Source organism: Chiloscyllium plagiosum, chromosome 16 (genome assembly GCF_004010195.1).
Source record: "Chiloscyllium plagiosum isolate BGI_BamShark_2017 chromosome 16, ASM401019v2, whole genome shotgun sequence".
Classification (NCBI taxonomy): Eukaryota; Metazoa; Chordata; class Chondrichthyes; order Orectolobiformes; family Hemiscylliidae; genus Chiloscyllium; species Chiloscyllium plagiosum.
Window position 1 is genome coordinate 3,855,883 of NC_057725.1, and position 18,156 is coordinate 3,874,038.

General features: G+C 44.6%; 1 protein-coding gene across 2 annotated transcripts in view; it reads right to left on the reverse strand.

Moving 5' to 3' along the window:
• The window catches only part of nadsyn1 (NAD synthetase 1), a 93,090-nt gene that overhangs the window by 64,879 nt on the left and 10,055 nt on the right, over positions 1-18,156 (reverse strand). For both annotated transcript variants that reach the window (XM_043705355.1, XM_043705356.1), the window contains exons 3-5: positions 15,723-15,839; positions 10,033-10,086; positions 4,753-4,842 (exon numbers count right to left, since the gene is read on the reverse strand). In XM_043705355.1, the coding sequence (XP_043561290.1) occupies positions 4,753-4,842; positions 10,033-10,086; positions 15,723-15,839 (261 nt within the window). The remainder of the gene's footprint in view (positions 1-4,752; positions 4,843-10,032; positions 10,087-15,722; positions 15,840-18,156) is intronic.

Sequence of the window (18,156 nt, forward strand, 5' to 3'; positions counted from 1 at the left end):
GACATTGGTGTAATCACTTTTGGAGTACCATATACAATTCTTGTCACTCTATCAGAAGGATGTTGTTAAATTTGAGAAAAGATTTACAAGGATGTTGCCAGGGTTGGAGGGTCTGAGCTATCGGGAGAGGCTGAATAGGTTGGGGCTGTTTTTCCTGAAGCTTTGGAGGCTGAGGGGAGACCTATGAAGGTTTATAAATTCATGAGGGGCATGGATAGGGTGAATATCCAGGTCTTTCCACCTGGGTAGGGGAGTCAAAATCTAGAGGGCAAAGGTTTAAGGTGAGAGAGGAAAGATTTAAAAAGGACTGGAGGGGTAATTTTTACATGCAGAGGGTGGTGTGTATAGGGAACGAGCTGCTAGAGCAGGTGTTGGAAGTGGGTACAACTACAACATTTAAAAAGGTGTCTGGATGGGTATATGAATAGGAAGGGTTTACAGGGATATGGACTAAATGCTGGCAAATAGGACTAGGTCAGATTGGGATGGCTGATCAATGTGGAGAGTTGGACCATAGAACAATACAGCACAGAACAGGCCCTTTGGCCCTCGACATTGCGCTGAAATGTGAACTAATCTAAGCCGATCCTCCTACACTATCCCATCACCATGTGCTTTTCCAAGGATTGTTAAAACTCCCTAATGTGGCTGAGTTAACTAAATTTGGCAGGCAGGGCATTCCATGCCCTTACCACTCTGAGTAAAGAACCTGCTTCTGACATCTGTCCTAAATCTATCACCCCTCAATTTGTAGTTATGTTCCCTTGTACAAGCTGATATCATCCTAGGAAAAAGTCTTTCACTGTCTACCCTATCTAATCTTTTGATCATCTTGTACGTCTCTATCAAATCCCCACCTAGCCGCCTTCTTTCCAAATGAGAACAGGCCCACGTCTCTCAGCCTTTCCTCATAGGACCTTCCCTCCAGAGAAGGCAACGTCCTGATAAATCTCCTTTGCATCTTTTCCAATGCTTCCACGTCCTTCCTGTAATGGGGCGACCAGAACTGTACACATTACTCCAAGTAAGGCCGCACTAACGATTTGTATAGTTGCAGCATGACATCACGGCTCTGGAACTCAGTCCCTCGACTGATTAAACCCAACACACCCTATGCCTTCTCAACAGCATTATCAACCTGGGTGGCAACTTTCAGGGATCTACGTACATGGCAAAAAAAAAAAAAGGGACAGATAACCAGGTTTGACCTACAGAGAATGAAACCTGAAAGTAACACCATCCCCAGATTCTATGGACTACCTAAAGTGCACAAACCAGACATCCCAATCAGACCCATAGTATCACTACCAGGGACACCATCACACAAACTGGCTAAAGAACTACAACAGAAACGGAAACACCTGATCAGCAGATCCAGACACTCCATACAGTCAACACAGGGATTCTTGGACATCATCAGAAATATACATATAGACAATGAAGAAACTATGGTCTCATTCGATGTAACGGCACTGTTCACCTCTATCGACAAAACCCTAGTCAGAGAAACAATAGCCAAACTGCTGGACATACAGAACAGCCAACAAGACAGGGAACCTATCAACAAAGGCTGCATACTCAAACTACTAGACCTGTGCCTCACAACACACTTCACCAACCAAATAGATGAACAAATCAACGGCACACCCATGGGCTCACCCATCTCTGGACTCATAGCAGAAGCAGTAATGCAAAGATTAGAACAAACAGTCTTACCGTAAATTCAACCCAAACTCTGGGTCAGACATGTAGATGACACCTTTGTAATCGTTAAAACCACAGAAATAGAAAACACACATCGGATTCCTGAGAGTGTGGCGTTGATGATCCGACTCACCAGAGGGGAAGAGAAAGGACAACCAACTCCCATTCCTAGACGTGATGGTACAGAGAACACCGAACGGAGAATTCACTACAAAGGTATACAGGAAAGCCACACACACAGACCAAGTCCTGAACTATGAAAGCAACCACTACAACACACACAAAAGAAGTTGCTCAAGACACTGTTCAAAAGGGCCACAACACACTGCAGTACACCAGAACTGCAAAAAGAGGAAGAAGAACATCTATGCAATGTATTCGCCAAAAACGGATACCCTCGCAATTTCATCAACAGATGCCGAAGGGAAAGACAATGGAATGAGGACATGCCACAACCCAAAGGACTAGCCACACTACCATACATCAGGAGCATTTCTGAACTGACAGCCAGACTACTACGACCACTAGGACTTATAACAGCACACAAACCAACAGCCACTCTCAGACAACAACTCACCAGAACGAAGGACCCGAAACCCAGCATGAGCAAAACTAATGTAGTGTACAAAATCCCATGCAAGGACTGTACAAAACACTACATAGGACAAACAGGAAGACAGCTAACGATCCGGATCCATGAACACCAACTAGCCACAAAATGACACGACCAGCTATCCTTAGTAGCCACACACGCAGATGACAAGCGACATGAGTTTGACTGGGACAACACTATTATTATAGGACAAGCCAAACAGAACAGCCAGGGAATTCCTACAGGCATGGCATTCATCCACAGATTCTATCAACAAACACCAGCACATCGACCTGGACCCAATATACCGACCACTGCAGCAGACAGCTGGAACGGACAACCGGAAGCGGCAAAGACAAACCACTATAAATGCTGGAGGAAACAACACAGAAGCGCTTCACAGGAGGCTACCAAGCACTGAGGATGTCACCTAGACAGGGGACGAAACATCTGCAACACAAATTCCCAGCTCGGCGAACAGAACCACAACAACGAGCACCCGAGCTACAAATCTTCTCACAAACTTTGTACATGGACTCCAAGATCCCTCTGCATGCCCACACTACCAAGAATTTTTCCATTGACCCAGTATTCTGCCTCCCTGTTATTCTTCCCAAAGTGCATCACTTCACATTTATCTGCATTGAACTCCACTTGCCACCTCTCAGCCCAATTCTGCAGTTTATCCAAGCCCCCCTGCAACATTCTTCCACACTGTCCACTACTCCACCGACTTTAATGTCATCCACAAACTTACTAACCCATCCACCGGTGCCTGCTTCCAAGTCATTTGTTAAAAAAAAAGACAAAACCCAAATGGTCTGTTTCTGGGTTGTGGGACACTACACCCTCCCTGCTGGCACCCACCCTCCTCAGAGCAGTTTTGTGCCATTTTTGCAGCCTTGGCTCCTCCCAACCCTTCACAAAAGTACTGGTAGAATTCTGGCCAAGATGTGATGAGGACAGGTATTTGTTTATGCAGCATACTTCAATAACCATTACCTCAACATCTCTGAACAGTTTGATTTCAGAAAATATTATGACACTTCTGGAGCAGGTGGGACTTGAACCCAGGCCTCCTGACTCAGAGGTTTGGACACTACCACTGTGCCACAAAACCCTCAATAACCATATTTTATATTTAACAAAACAAACTATAAAAAGTACACAGCTAAATAAAAAAAAACTCAAGCTGTCTCTCTCTCTGCCAACATTCACACATCCAAATAAAAAGGTCACTCTCTTATCACACCGTACGATGTTTGAGTCATTCCTGGTGATATAACGGGTAATTTCGATTCTCAATGTTTCATTCCGTGTATTAACAACTCTAGACACCATTAATCATGAGCAAGGAACAGAATATTACGTCACATTCCACGACAGTGAAATTAAACAAACCTGGGTATTTTATTTTAAGAACCAAAAAAGATCACAAGGTGAGGTTTCAGTGATGCACTCGGCTCTTGGTGCTCTCCTCCTCAACACATTTACACAGCTCCTTCGATCCTGAGCAAGCCCCAGCAACACAGTTCGTGGCAGTCCCAGGATCTTGCCACATTAAGCACTGAGCTGTGGTCAGAATGGTAACTGTGGGCTGTGAAGTTGGATTACTATTCCACTTCATTTCTCTTGGGGAAGAAGGATAAAGTACCATTTCTTGGGGGCTTACTATTTGTGAGAATAATCATCACATGGTGAAAAAGGCAAAGCAAATTGTAAAACCGCAAAGGATAAATGGACATGATCTGCGGATCTTGCAGATTTCATGGACTGAAAAGGCAGTTGCTAAAGTTCCATGCCTTATAACAAAAATCATGATTTGTAATCCTATTCTGCCTCTCTTTCAGCTTCAAGCATGTAAAACATTGACTGATTTCATAATTGACTCCTAATGAAGGGCTTTTGCCTGAAACGTTGACTCTCCTGCTCTTTGGATACTGCCTGACCTGCTGTGCTTTTCCAGCACCTCATTCTCCACTCTGCATCTACAGTCCTCACTTTCACCTAGTTGATTTCATAACTCATCGATCCTCTGGTTCAGTCGGCCCAAGGTAATGATGACTTGAAATGGAACAGGAAGAAAGGCATAACACTGTCTACAGCCATACCATTGAACAATGAGCAAAGCCAGATTTGATTACCCGACTTGCACACAGGTAAATCCATTTACTCAAATAGTTTAGCAAGGAAGCTTTTGGTGGGAACAATTAAGTTAAAATGAAGAATGTGAGGTAGTCACCAGCACATATTGACAATATCACAGATCAGCTCCCACCATTATGCCCCCTGTGGACAGTGCTGAGCCAAAGTTCCAGTTCTCAGTTTCTCTTGCACTTTTGGTTGGGCTAAGGACATGCATTGCAGATATTCAGTACAAACATATTTATTGTTTAATCCAGAATGCTGGCTAGGATTTTAAACAACAATTGTATGAAAGAAAACTGTTGCCATACCTCGGTTTATCCCATGGCATAAACCAGCGTAGCTCTCGGTAGTTGCCACTATTTGCCATGGCCATCTTTGGTCTAATTAACAATACCTTCCTGAAACAAATGGATTTAAAAGCTTAACTGCAGAAAATTATAATCAATCTCTTTCCAAAAAAAATTCACATGTAAATAGAAGGTATGGAGCCACAGGCAACAGAACCACTAATAGTCAATGCCAATGGACAAAGGAAATATTTTATTGCATATTTGTGCTCCAATATATGACGTTTACAAGGTGAAACATTGCAATTCACCATGAAAGAGATGATGATCGGGGAGACTGGAATCAGTAAATCATTTATTCCTCATTGTGACACAATGCAGGAAACTAATTAAATACATTTGAAGCTATTTCTGTGATGTCAAGAGTTGCAGAAGGTAACAGCTCAGCAACAATTGATGCTTAAATTGCATTAGCTCCACTCAAGCTGATGTTACAGTCTCAGCACGAAGGGGGAGTTAGCCTTTCACAAAGTCTCATTGGGGACATGCTGATACATAGAGTCAGAGATGTACAACATGGAAACAGACCCTTTGGTCCAACCCATCCATGCCAACCAGACATCCCAACCGAATCTAGTCCCACCTGCCAGGACCAGCCCATATCCCTTCAAACCCTTCCTATTCATATACCCATCCAAATGGATCTTAAAATGTTGCAGTTGTACCAGCCTCCACCACATCCTCTGGTAGCTCACTCCATACACATCCCATCTTCTGTGTGAAAACGATGCCCCTTAGGTCTCTTTTATATCTTTTCCCTCTCACCATAAACCTATGCCCTCTAGTTCTGGATTCCCTGACCCCAGGGAAATGACTTTGCCTATTTACCCTATCCATGCCCCTCAATTTTGCAAGGTCACTCCCCGGCCTCTGACACTCCAGGGAAAACAGCCCCAGCATGTTCAGCCTCTCCCTATAGCTCAAATCCTCCAACCTTGGCAACATCCTTGCAAATCTTTTCTGAACCCTTTCAAGTTTCACAACATCTTTCCAATAGGAAGGAGAGCAGAATCACACGCAATATTCCAACAGTGGTCTAACCATTAATGGTAAGGTCCTAGGGAGTGTTGCTGAACAAAGAGACCTTGGAGTGCAGGTTCATAGCTCCTTGAAAGTGGAGTCGCAGTTAGATAGGATAGTGAAGGCGGCGTTTGGTATGCTTTCCTTTATTGGTCAGAGTATTGAGTACAGGAGTCGGGAGGTCATGTTGCGGCTGTACAGGACATTGGTTAGCCACTGCTGGATTATTGCGGGCAATTCTGGTCTCCTTCCTATAGGAAAGATGTTATCCAAATGCCTCTTAAATATTGCAATTGTACCAGCCTCCACCACATCCTCTGGTAGCTCACTCCATGCACATCCCATCTTCTGTGTGAAAACGTTGCCCCTTAGGTCTCTTTTATATCTTTTCCCTCTCACCCTAAACCTATGCCCTCTAGTTCTGGATTCCCTGACCCCAGGGAAGTGACTTTGCCTATTTACCCTATCCATGCCCCTCAATTTTGCAAGGTCACTCACCGGCCTCTGACACTCCAGGGAAAACAGCCCCAGCATGTTCAGCCTCTCCCTATAGCTCAAATCCTCCAACCTTGGCAACATCCTTGCAAATCTTTTCTGAACCCTTTCAAGTTTCACAACATCTTTCCAATAGGAAGGAGACCAGAATCACACGCAATATTCCAACAGTGGCCTAACCAATGACCTGTACAACTGCAATATGACCTCCCAACTCCTGTATTCTGACAAATAAAGGAAAGCATACCAAACGCCTTCTTCATTATCCTATCTACCTGTGACTCCACTTTCAAGGAGCTATGAACCTGCACTCCAAGGTCTCTTTGTTCAGCAACACTCCCGAGGACCTTACCATTAAGTGTATAAGTCCTACTAAGATTTGCTTTCCCAAAACACAGCACCTCACATTTATCCGAATTAAACTCCATCTGCCACTCCTCAGCCCATTGGCCCATCTGGTCCAGATCCTGTTGTAATCCGAGGTAACCTTCTTCGCTGTCCACTACACCTCCAATTTTGGTGTCATCTGCAAACTTACTAACTGTACCTCTTATCCGTGTATCCAAATCATTTATGTAGATGACAAAAAGTAGAGGGCCCAGCACCAAACCTTGTGGCACTCCACTGGTCACAGGCCTCCAGTCTGAAAAACAACCCTCCACCATCACCCTCTGTCTTCTACCTTTGAGCCAGTTCTGTATCCGAATGGCTAGTTCTCCCTGTGAGATCGAACCTTGCTAATCAGTCTCCCATGGGGAACCTTGTCGAACACCTTATTGAAGTCCATATAGATCACACCTACCGCTCTGCCCTCTTTGTTACATCTGGGTCCTAATTGTAGTGACTGGAGGGCCAGGTGGGTCTCATTGACAATGAGATTATGATTGGGGTTGTTAAACTGGGACCAATCAGGGAGCCCTGGCTGGAAGATAGCTAGGAGATTCAGAGAGTCTCCTTATTCTCGGGACTGGCTCGGAGCTGGCTGGTCAAAACTCATGTACTGTACACATTTAGATAAAGGGTGACTATATGATGGATACTGGCCTCTCTGCAGTTATTTCATGAAATTATTGTAATTATGATTAACTAGTTCATGTTGATCGTACATTTTACTGTCATAATATCCAGGACAAAGCAACCCATGATGGCACATCATCGAACAACTTCCTTGTTCACTCCCTTCATCACCAAGACACAGTAGCAGCAGTGCGTACCATCTAGAAGATTCACTGCAGCAACTCACCAAGGATCCTCCAACAGCACTTCTGAAACCCATGATCTTTACCAACCACAAGGACAGAAACATAGGAACATCACCAAGTCCCCCTCAAGTCACACACACCATCCTCATTTGGAACTCCACAGCCATTCCTTCAGTGACCAGGTCAAAATCTTGCAACTCCCTCACTAAAGCAATGTGGGTCTAACTGCACCACACAGACTGCAGAAAGTTCATGATAGTTTCTCCAGGGCAATTAGGAATGGGCAGTAAATCCTGGCCCAGCCAGCAACACCCACACCTCACAAATAAATGAAAAACAAATTAGGTGGTGATGTAACTCCAATGTCCACCTTGTATAAAACTCTGGTGGTAAAAAACAAAAACAGCTTTTTATCTTAAACTGATTGCTTACTGTTCTGAATTGGTCCAAAAGAGAGAGAAATCCCACACCTACCATTTTCCCACCAGTTACCCGGATGCAAATCAAGATGAGGGGCTTTCAAACAAATTTAAGTTTTAACCATTAGAAAAAAAAACACCCAATCAGCTTGAGGAGGGTTTTTAAAAAACATTTTTTCCCCCCCATGACCACAAGGCTTTACTCTACCCAATGCAATAGGTTTCTTACATTGAATGGTGGGGCACGAATTTCAATCTTTTATATAAGCAAAAGCATTTATACTGTACGAGGGGAAAGTGTTGTTTGATCAGCAAGTCAACTAACTGGTAGAGACATTGTCATGGGTAATGAAGCAGTTTACAATGACTGACAGCTCACTGCCATTATTTGTTTAAGTTTTAAACTGGGGCTGTTGGCTGTGATTGGTCAGGTAACAGCACTAAAAGATTAACCAGTGAATTGTCATCAACCAATTTCTTGCACTGAAACAGGCAAACCACGTGTACGTGCTCTTTCTGGCTGAAAGAAAAGATAGGTACCTGTGTATTAACATATACAGCCCCAGCTCCACAAAGGTGCTGTACTGCAAGTCCAACTGACATCACTAAATTAGTTGTTGGCGGGTTAGCACTGCTGCCTCACAGCACCAGGGATCCAGGTTCTATTCCAGCCTCGGGTGACCATCTGTGTGGAGTTTGCACATTCTTCCAGTATCTGCTTGGGGTTCCTCCAGGTGTTCAGATTTCCTTCCACAATCCAAAGATATGTAGATTATGGGCAATTTACCATGGCCAATTCACCTAGTGTTCAGGAATGTGTAGGTTATGTGCATTAGTCAGGGGTAAATATCAGATAGTAGGGTAGGGGATGGGTCTTGGTGGGTTACTCTTCGGAGGGTCGGTGTGGACTTGTTGGGCTGAAGGGCCTGTTTACATACTGTAGGGATTCTATGATTCTGTGCAGTTTACTATCAGTCATCATTAACTGGCACATTCTCCTCTCGCAATGCCTCCCCTAATCAAAGTCTATTTAACAACCAACCAATGAACACTCTTCCCTCACACAAGAGGAATGTTCTTTCCTCTTTACTTGGGTATTTCTTGTGTATCATCCTTCATCAAAATTTGTCCTTTTCCACTAAACTCAAGTTCTGAATTCCCAAACAGCCATTGACAATTTATCATCTACAGTGGGTAATAAGACAGGCCGATAGATTCAGTCTGGAAAGGAGAATAGAGGGTTATCATGGCTGTCTCTACTTCAGATCCAAGGGGCCGGAGTTCAAGTCCCACCTGCTCTAGATGCAAAAACCATCTCTGAACAGTGGATTCGAAAGGAGGATGGATGTCAACAAACCATCCAAACCACAAGCCACCAATAGTTGGTAACCAGAGGATACAACACATATCAGGTGTCAATTAACCAGACAGTACTGTCCTAATGATCCAGTGAAGATTCATTCAATGTCCTTGTGATAAAAGCCATGGTTTTATGCCAAGAATTCAAACATGTGGTTGGCACTAACCAGGGACGAAACCAATCAACAGCAGTTTGGAAAGTAGGGTGATTTGGGACATTTGGCTCTGTGATCCTTCTTGATACGATGCAGTAAAGAAAACAGAGATGCCAGCCACTGCAATTCAACCTGACCACTTCAGGACCTGGCATCATTTTCCTCAGTGCAGGGCAAGAGAGATTACAGGGAAATGTCATCAAGGTGCACAAGATCAGGCCAGTTTTAGACCAAGTCAACATTCTTTTCCTATTGGCTGATGCCACAAAGAAACGAACACAAAGTGGTTTTGATTTGGCGGGTGCAGAGGGATGCAGGGAAAATTGTTATAGTTTCAAGTATCTTAAACGTAAATATTGTTGAGCACACTATGCACTGCTGAAATCATTTCATGGCAGTATTGGAATACATATAATTGTGATAATTTTAGATTTATTATATCATGCAAACCAACAAGCATTTGATTTTTTTGAAACATGCTAATCGCTGCCAGACATTTTGCTGAAAAGTGGTACTTAAGTATAATTCTCAATAATGTAAGATTGACAAATACATGACATAGCAAGTACAGTACAGTAAAGAAAAACTTACTTGTTGAGAAAAATCACTCTGCAGTTATAGAGGGTGTTTTTGTACATGACTGGCCTGGATTGCATAAAAGAAAAGGGTTAGGACCAATTACAATGAGTCTTAGCTTATTCAATTAATCCTTTATTATTTCTCAATGTTATAATTTGACAAAAGACAGGCTCGACAATCCAGAAGCTTTACCTGCGTAAGGAAAATGATGAAATAAATCAGCTGGTTACCTATTTTCACTGTTGGTCCAATATTAGGAAAAGCACAAATTAGCCTTTACATAACCCAGCAGCATTGATCAAAAGTAGGACTAATGTCTTTTTTTCCCCATTTATTCTTTGATGGGATAAGGCCATCACTGGCAAGAATGGCATATGATTGTACCTGCATTGAGTGTCTCGTCTGGCCATTTCATAGGGCAGCCAACAGCCAAACAGATTATAGCGGATCTGGAATCACATGTACATCTAGGAGAAAGTGAGGTCTGCAGATGCTGGAGATCAGAGCTTAAAAATGTGTTGCTGGAAAAGCGCAGCAGGTCAGGCAGCATCAAAGGAACAGGAGAATCGATGTTTCGGGCATAAGCCCTTCTTCAGGAATGAGGAGGGTGTGCTAAGCAGGCTAAGATAAAAGGTAGGGAGGAGGGACTTGGGGGAGGGGCATTGGGAATACGATAGGTGGAAGGAGGTTAAGGTGAGGATGGTAGGCCAGAGAGGAGATGGGGGCAGAGAGGTCAAGAAGAAGATTGCAGGTCAAGAAGGCCTGCAGGGCAGCACGGTGGCACAGTGGTTAGCACTGCTGCCTCACAGCACAGGAGACCTGGGTTCAATTCCCGCCTCAGGCAACTGTATGTGTGGAGTTTGCATGTTCTCCCAGTGTCTGCGTGGGTTTCCTCTGGGTGTTCCGGTTTCCTCCCACAGACCAAAAATGTGCAGGTTAGGTGAATTGGCCATGCTAAATTGCCCGCAGTGTTAGGTGAAGGGATAAATGTAGGGAAATGGGTCTGGAGCAGGCTAAGATAAAAGGTAGGGAGGAGGGACTTGGGGGAGGGGCATTGGGAATACGATAGGTGGAAGGAGGTTAAGGTGAGGATGGTAGGCCAGAGAGGAGATGGGGGCAGAGAGGTCAAGAAGAAGATTGCAGGTCAAGAAGGCCTGCAGGGAGGCACGGTGGCACAGTGGTTAGCACTGCTGCCTCACAGCACCGGAGACCTGGGTTCAATTCCCGCCTCAGGCAACTGTGTGTGTGGAGTTTGCATGTTCTCCCAGTGTCTGCGTGGGTTTCCTCTGGGTGCTCCGGTTTCCTCCCACAGACCAAAAATGTGCAGGTTAGGTGAATTGGCCATGCTAAATTGCCCGTAGTGTGAGGTGAAGGGATAAATGTAGGGAAAAGGGTCTGGGTGGGTTGCGCTTCGGTGGGTCGGTGTGGGCTTGTTGGGCCGAAGGGCCTGTTTCCACACTAAGTAATCTAATCTAATCAAAAAAAAAAAAGGGAGGTGCTGAGTCTGAGGGTTGGGACTGAGAAAAGGTGGGAGGGGAAATGAGAAAGCTGGAGAAATCTGCATTCATTCCTTGTGGTTGGAGGATTCCTAGGCGGAAGATGAGGCGCTCTTCCTCCGGGTATTGTGTTGCCATGGTCTTTGGCGGAGTGTGCGGGGGAGTTAAAGTGTTCAGCCAAGGGGCGGTTGGGTTGGTTGGTGTGGGTGTCCCACAGGTGTTCTCTGAAACGTTCCGCAAGTAGGCGGCCTGTCTCCTCAATGTATCGGAGGCCACATCAGGTGCAGTAAATGATGTGTGTGGAGGTGCAGATGAATTTCTGACGGATATGGAAGGATCCCTTGGGGCCTTGGAGGGAAGTGAGGGGGGAGGTGTGGGCACAAGTTTTGCATTTCTTGCGGTTGCAGGGGAAGATGCCAGGAGTGGAGGTTGGGTTGATAGGGGGTGTGCATCTGCCGAGGGAGTCGCGGAGGGAGTGGTCTTTCCGGAACGCTGATAGGGGTGGGGAGGGAAATATATCCTTGGTGGTGGCGGAAATGACAAAGGATGATACAATGTATCTGGAGGTTGGTGGGGTAGAAGGTGTGGACCAGTGGGGTTCTGTCCTGGTGGCGATTGGAGGGGCCGGGTTCAAGGGCGGAGAAGCAGGAAGTGGAGGAGATGCGGTGGAGAGCATCGTCAACCACGTCTGAAGGGAAATTGCGGCCTTTGAAGAAGGAGGCCATCTGGGTTGTACGGTATTGGAACTGGTCCTCCTGGGAGCAGAAGCGGCGAAGGCGAAGGAATTGGGAATATGGGATGGCATTTTTTACAGGCGGCAGGGTGGGAGGAGGTGTAGGTAGGTAGCTGTGGGAGTCAGTCGGTTTATAGTAAACGTCCGTGTTGATTCGGTCGCCAGAGATAGAAATGGAGAGGTCTAGGAAGGGGAGGGAGGAATCTGAGATGGTCCAGGTAAATTTGAGGTCAGGGTGGAAGGTGTGAGTAAAGTGGATGAACTGTTCAACCATGCAAGGACTGCACAAAACACTATATAGGACAAACAGGAAGACAGCTAACTATCCGCATACTAGCCACGAAACGACACGACCAGCTATCCTTAGTAGCCACACACACAGACAACAAGCAACATGAATTCGACTGGGACAACACTACTATCATAGGGAAAGCCAGACAGAACAGCCAGGGAATTCCTAGAGGCATGGCATTCATCCACAAACTCCATCAACAAACACATCGACCTGGACCCAATATACCAACCACTACAGCGGACAGCTGAAACTGACAATCGGAAGCGGCAGGGACAGACCACTATAAATACCGGAGGAAACATCAAAGAAGCGCTTCGCGGAGGCTCCCAAACACTGATGATGTCGCCTAGCCAGGGGACGAAACGTTTGCAACAAAAACTTCCAGCTCGGCGAACAGAACCACAACAACGAGCACCCGAGCTACAAATCTTCGCACAAACTTTGTTCAACCTCCTCATGGGAGCACAAGGTAGCGCCGATACAGTCATCGATGTAGCGGGGGGGGTGGTGCCAGTGTAGCTGCGAAAGATGGACTGTTCCACATATCCTATGAAGAGGCAGGCATAGCTGGGGCCCATGCGGGTGTCCATGGCTACTCCTTTGGTTTGGAGGAAGTGGGAGGATTGGAAAGAGAAGTTGTTCAGAGCGAGGACCAGTTCAGGTCAGTCGAAGGAGGGCGTCAGTGGAAGGGTACTGGTTGGTTCGGCGGGAAAGGAAGAAGCGGAGGGCTTTGAGGCCTTCGTGATGGGGGATGGTGGTGTATAGGGACCGGATGTCCATGGTGAAGATAAGGCGTTGGGGGCCAGGGAAGCGAATGATGAGGTTATGGATGGTCTGGGAGATGATGGTTTGGTGGTGGGAGGTGGGGTCATGGTCAAGGGGGCAGTAGGAGGTGGTGTCCGTGAGCTGGCGTTTAGCCTCAACAATATAAAGATCGGTACATCTGACAAGGTCTGGACACCAACCTTCCTTACATTAGTGACTGAGGAGGTATTTCTCAACAATTGGACAATAGTTTCATGGTCACCATTACTGAGCCCAGCTTTCAATAGGATTAGGGTTAAGTTAAAATTTATTTTGAATTGAAATTCCACCAACGGTGTGGTGAGATTTGAACTATATCCTGAAAGCATTATTTGGGCTTCGGAATTACTAATTCAATGATATCACCACTACACCATCATCTCTCTGTTCTGATGATCATGATTCATGTCGGTGATAGTCTTTACATGACTTGACTAATGAGCATCATTCTCAATCAACTTAGCTTTGCTGCTGCAGCTGCTATGGAACAGAAAACCGCCAATCCAGGCAAGTCTGGTTACCTCATCGCTAAAACACACAGTTCCTTCAGCACAGATTAACACACCAAAACATCATCCCACTGTCAGTATGCTGCATAAAAAATGTGCACCTTCACTGTTTGGTGGAAAATCCCCCACTTTAATCACTGCTAAAATAAAGTACATGAGAACTAGGAGCAGGAGTCACCGTCTGGCCCTTCAAGCCTGTCCCACCATTCAATAAGGTCAGGGCTGATCTTTTTATGGACTTAGCTCCACTTACCCACCCTCTCACTGTAACCTTTAAATTCCTTTATTGTTCAAAAACATATCTGATGTAACATCAATTACTTCACCAGACAGGGAATTCCAATATATTTACAACCCTGTGGGTGAAGAAATTCCTTCTCAATTCAGTCCTAAATTTGCCCCCTCTAATTTTGACAATATGTCCTCTTGGAGAAAGTGAGGACTGCATCTGCTGGAGATCAGAATCATTGATCCCTTGGATTGCACCAGTTTCCTCATTTCCCCTCCCCCACCTTATCAGAGATCAAACCTTCCAACTGGGCACCACTCTCTTGAACTGTCCATCTTCCTTCCCACCTATCCACTCCAGCCTCCTCTCCAACCTATCACTTTCACCTCCACCCTCACCTGTCTATTGTATTCCCTGCTACCTTCCCCTTCAGCTCCACCACCCCCCCCCCGACTTATCTCAGCCTCCTAGAGCCATCCCCTCATTCCTGATAAGAGCTTATGCTCAAAATGTCAACTCTGCTGCTCCTTGGATGCTGCCTGACCGGCTGCCCTTTCAGCACCACACTTTTTGGCTATTCTCTCTTGTCCTAGTTTCACCTGCCAGTGGAAGTATGGAATTAAATCTCCCTACCTGCCTGATATTAGATCCAGTTCCCAGCCATCTCTCAGCATCCTGTTCACTGTTCAGCTGAACCTCGATGTGCACTGACTCATTGCCTACCTATCTTCATTTATGACTTCCATTCGCATTTTTGTTATTGCCAATCCAAACTTTGCTAGCTTTCTCCACCTATCACTTTGGGTCTCCGCCACCTCCACCCTGTGCTCCAAACCATAGATATAGATGGCTATGTAATCAAACTATAGACAACCTCAAGCTACACGTTCTGGTCCATAGCCCTCCTGTTCTTTCACTGGCATCACAACCCTTAACCCCCTCAAACCCCACTCTCTGGAATTCGAGACTCTTGGCTTTCTATCCATCTCTCCAAAGCCTCCTGAAAACCAGCCTCTTGGGTTGATGCTTCTGTCATTAACCTAAACTCAGCATTGCTACTCACTCTGTAATCCCTTGGTCCTGGGTATTCTGAGAGTTGAAGGTACTGTGAGAACTACAGGGATGTCACAGGCAAGAGATTTCCAAGCAGAAAACCTGAATGGCACCAACATGACTTTTCAGTCTCCACTCAGTCAAAAACATTGCTCAATTTCTTCACAGCCTTGCAATCAGAACTAAAGTAATTTCACCATGGAGGGAAGAGTCAAGGGGTGCCACACAAATCTAAATGTAGCAAACTAGTTAATGAAGTCTTCCAAATCGTTTTGATAACATCAATCATGATCATTCCCTGTTCAAACAGCTCTGCCAGACTGGCCAGGGCAGAGGTTAGAATCACTATTCTGAGAGAGACCTCCTATGCTTCTATATGTATTTCATTCTACTTTTTAAAAATTTCTATAACATTTGTTAAATTCTAAATGGGTTAACATGTGCAAAAATAACAGAGGGAAACTACTATGTCTCAGCTAAATTAATCATCAAATGACAATTCTTCAAGTCATGACTGCAAAACCTCAGCTCTAATATTAAGCAATTGAAATTATCTCAGTAATCAGCACTAAAACACACTCACATTCCTACATCGCACATTATATCTTCAGTGACCGGAGAGACCAGCAGTTCTGCCAATACTTGAAATGAGTGAAGTACTGTATCGAGTTCCAAGTAGTGATCAGCACAGCCATAGCCACTGGAGAGGGGAGGATAAGGTACAAAAAGTGATGTTACTGAAAGTAGTAAGAGAATCAAAGAGCAACATCATGTAGTTTTCTTGAAAATTGATCAAAAGAGTCAACATTTTCAGAGAAGAGACATGATTGCTGTTGTCAATTTTGCTCCGATTACTGTATACATCAGAAGTTCAATCTGTATGCTGATACAAAGCATTAAGGAAACAAAACTCTCCATTGTCTTAAGATGGTTGACAACAAAAAATGCTGGGGATCGCAGCAGATCAGACAGAATCCATGGCAGCAGCCTGACCTGCTGTGAGCTCCAGCATTTTTTTGTTTTCAGTAGAGATTCCAGTATCAACAGTAATTTGCTCCTTAAAAAAGGTTGTTGTTTAAAGTATTAAATCCCACTTTATAATCGGACACTTGGTCAAAACGTTATCAGACTTACCTGAAACCACAATCTCAAGGAGATAACTAACAGAAGCCAACTTTTAAAGACAAAATGAATGGTCACTTGGAAATGAGAGAGTGTTAACTTGGGAGAGGCAGCAGTTATTTAAAGGCAAATCCATCATTTCTTTCTTTGTGGAAGTAAAAGAATGACTTGACAAGTGTCATGCAGTGTACATCAGATTTTCAAAAGGAATTTGTTGAAGTAATACGCAAGACACTTATTTAGAGAGTAGAAATAAATAGTTAAAAAGGGACACCTGGAGGTTTAAGTGCCTGCAGGATTGGAGGGACACTAGTGATTAGAATGAGGGCCAGGTGGATCTCATTGGGGTTGTTAAGCCAAGCAAGAATCTGAGTCAATCAGGGAGCCGTGGCTGACAGATATAACCAGGGGATAAGCAAGGAAATTGCTTTAAATTTGTAATCTCAATTTAAAGCACTAAGTCAATAAGTGTAATTCTCCAGCCGTACAGTTTCATTATTAAGTAATATCAAATTGAATAATTGTTTTCCTTAAACCTTGTCTTTTAAATGTTTCTAGAGATGTACAACATTCTGATTTTACCATTATACTTTGACAGTTATAGAGTTATTGTGTAAATAGTTTAAAATAGAATGTGGTCCCCACAAAAAAAAATAACCAGGGGATAGTTCTGAGTGAAGAGACACTTGGACTTCGGATTTTTTTTTGTTGTTTGTTTTTGGGTTTCTCTTTTTCTTTTCCTGGGCGATACTGAGTGCACAAGCAGCTACTGCCATCACTGCTGCTGGTGCCTCGCTGCAGCCTGGGCCTGCATCTACTACGGCAAAAAAAATCTTGGGAATTCAGAACCTTCTCATTCTAGGGACTGATTCTGAGCTGCTGGTCAGAGCCCATGGGCTATGCATATGCAAATAAAGGGTGATAGGACACTGGCCTCAGTGCAGTTAATTCAAGACTATTACGGTGAAGATGTTTTCCTGATAAGTGTTATTCGATGTGGTCCCTCCATTAATCAATGTTTAGACACTGTTTTTCACTTTCTATATGAATGGCCTGGATTTGCATACAAGGGGTACAAGTTCAGGATAATACAAAAAGTTTTCCAACATAATAAATATAGTGAGGAGAATATTGGCAGATTTCTGGAGGAGTGGTGCTGGAAGAGCACAGCAATTCAGGCAGCATCCAAGGAGCTTCGAAATCGACGTTTCGGGCAAAAGCCCTTCATCAGGAATAAAGGCAGAGAGCCTGAAGCGTGGAGAGATAAGCTAGAGGAGGGTTGGGGTGGGGATAGAGTAGCATAGAGTAAATGACCTGGGAGTTGCAGTGGGAGAGAGACTCCCTGAGATTCTTGTAGAGAGAGGAGGAAAACTTCTTCAAGGCAGGCATCACTGCCCTCCTCTCTCTACAAGAATCTCAGGGAGTCTCTCTCCCACTGCAACTCCCAGGTCATTTACTCTATGCTACTCTATCCCCACCCATGGTAGGCTATTTCGGAAAATACGGAAGCATGGGACTGAGGAGCAATTAGCTGTTTGGAACAGAAATTGGCTAGCTGAAAGAAGACAGAGGGTGGTGGTTGATGGGAAATGTTCATCCTGGAGTTCAGTTACCATTGGTGTACCACAAGGATCTGTTTTGGTCCACTGCTGTTTGTCATTTTTACAAATGACCTGGATAGTGCCGAAGGATGTTACAGGTTACAGAGGGTCCTGGATAAGATGCAGAGCTGGGCTGAGAGGTGGCAAATGGAGTTTAATGTGGAAAAGTGTGAGGTAATTCACTTTGAAAGGAGTAACAGGAATGCAGAGTACTGGGCTAATGATAAGATTCTTGGTAGTGTAAATGAGCAGAGAGATCTCTGTATCCACGTACATAGATCCTCGAAAGTTGCC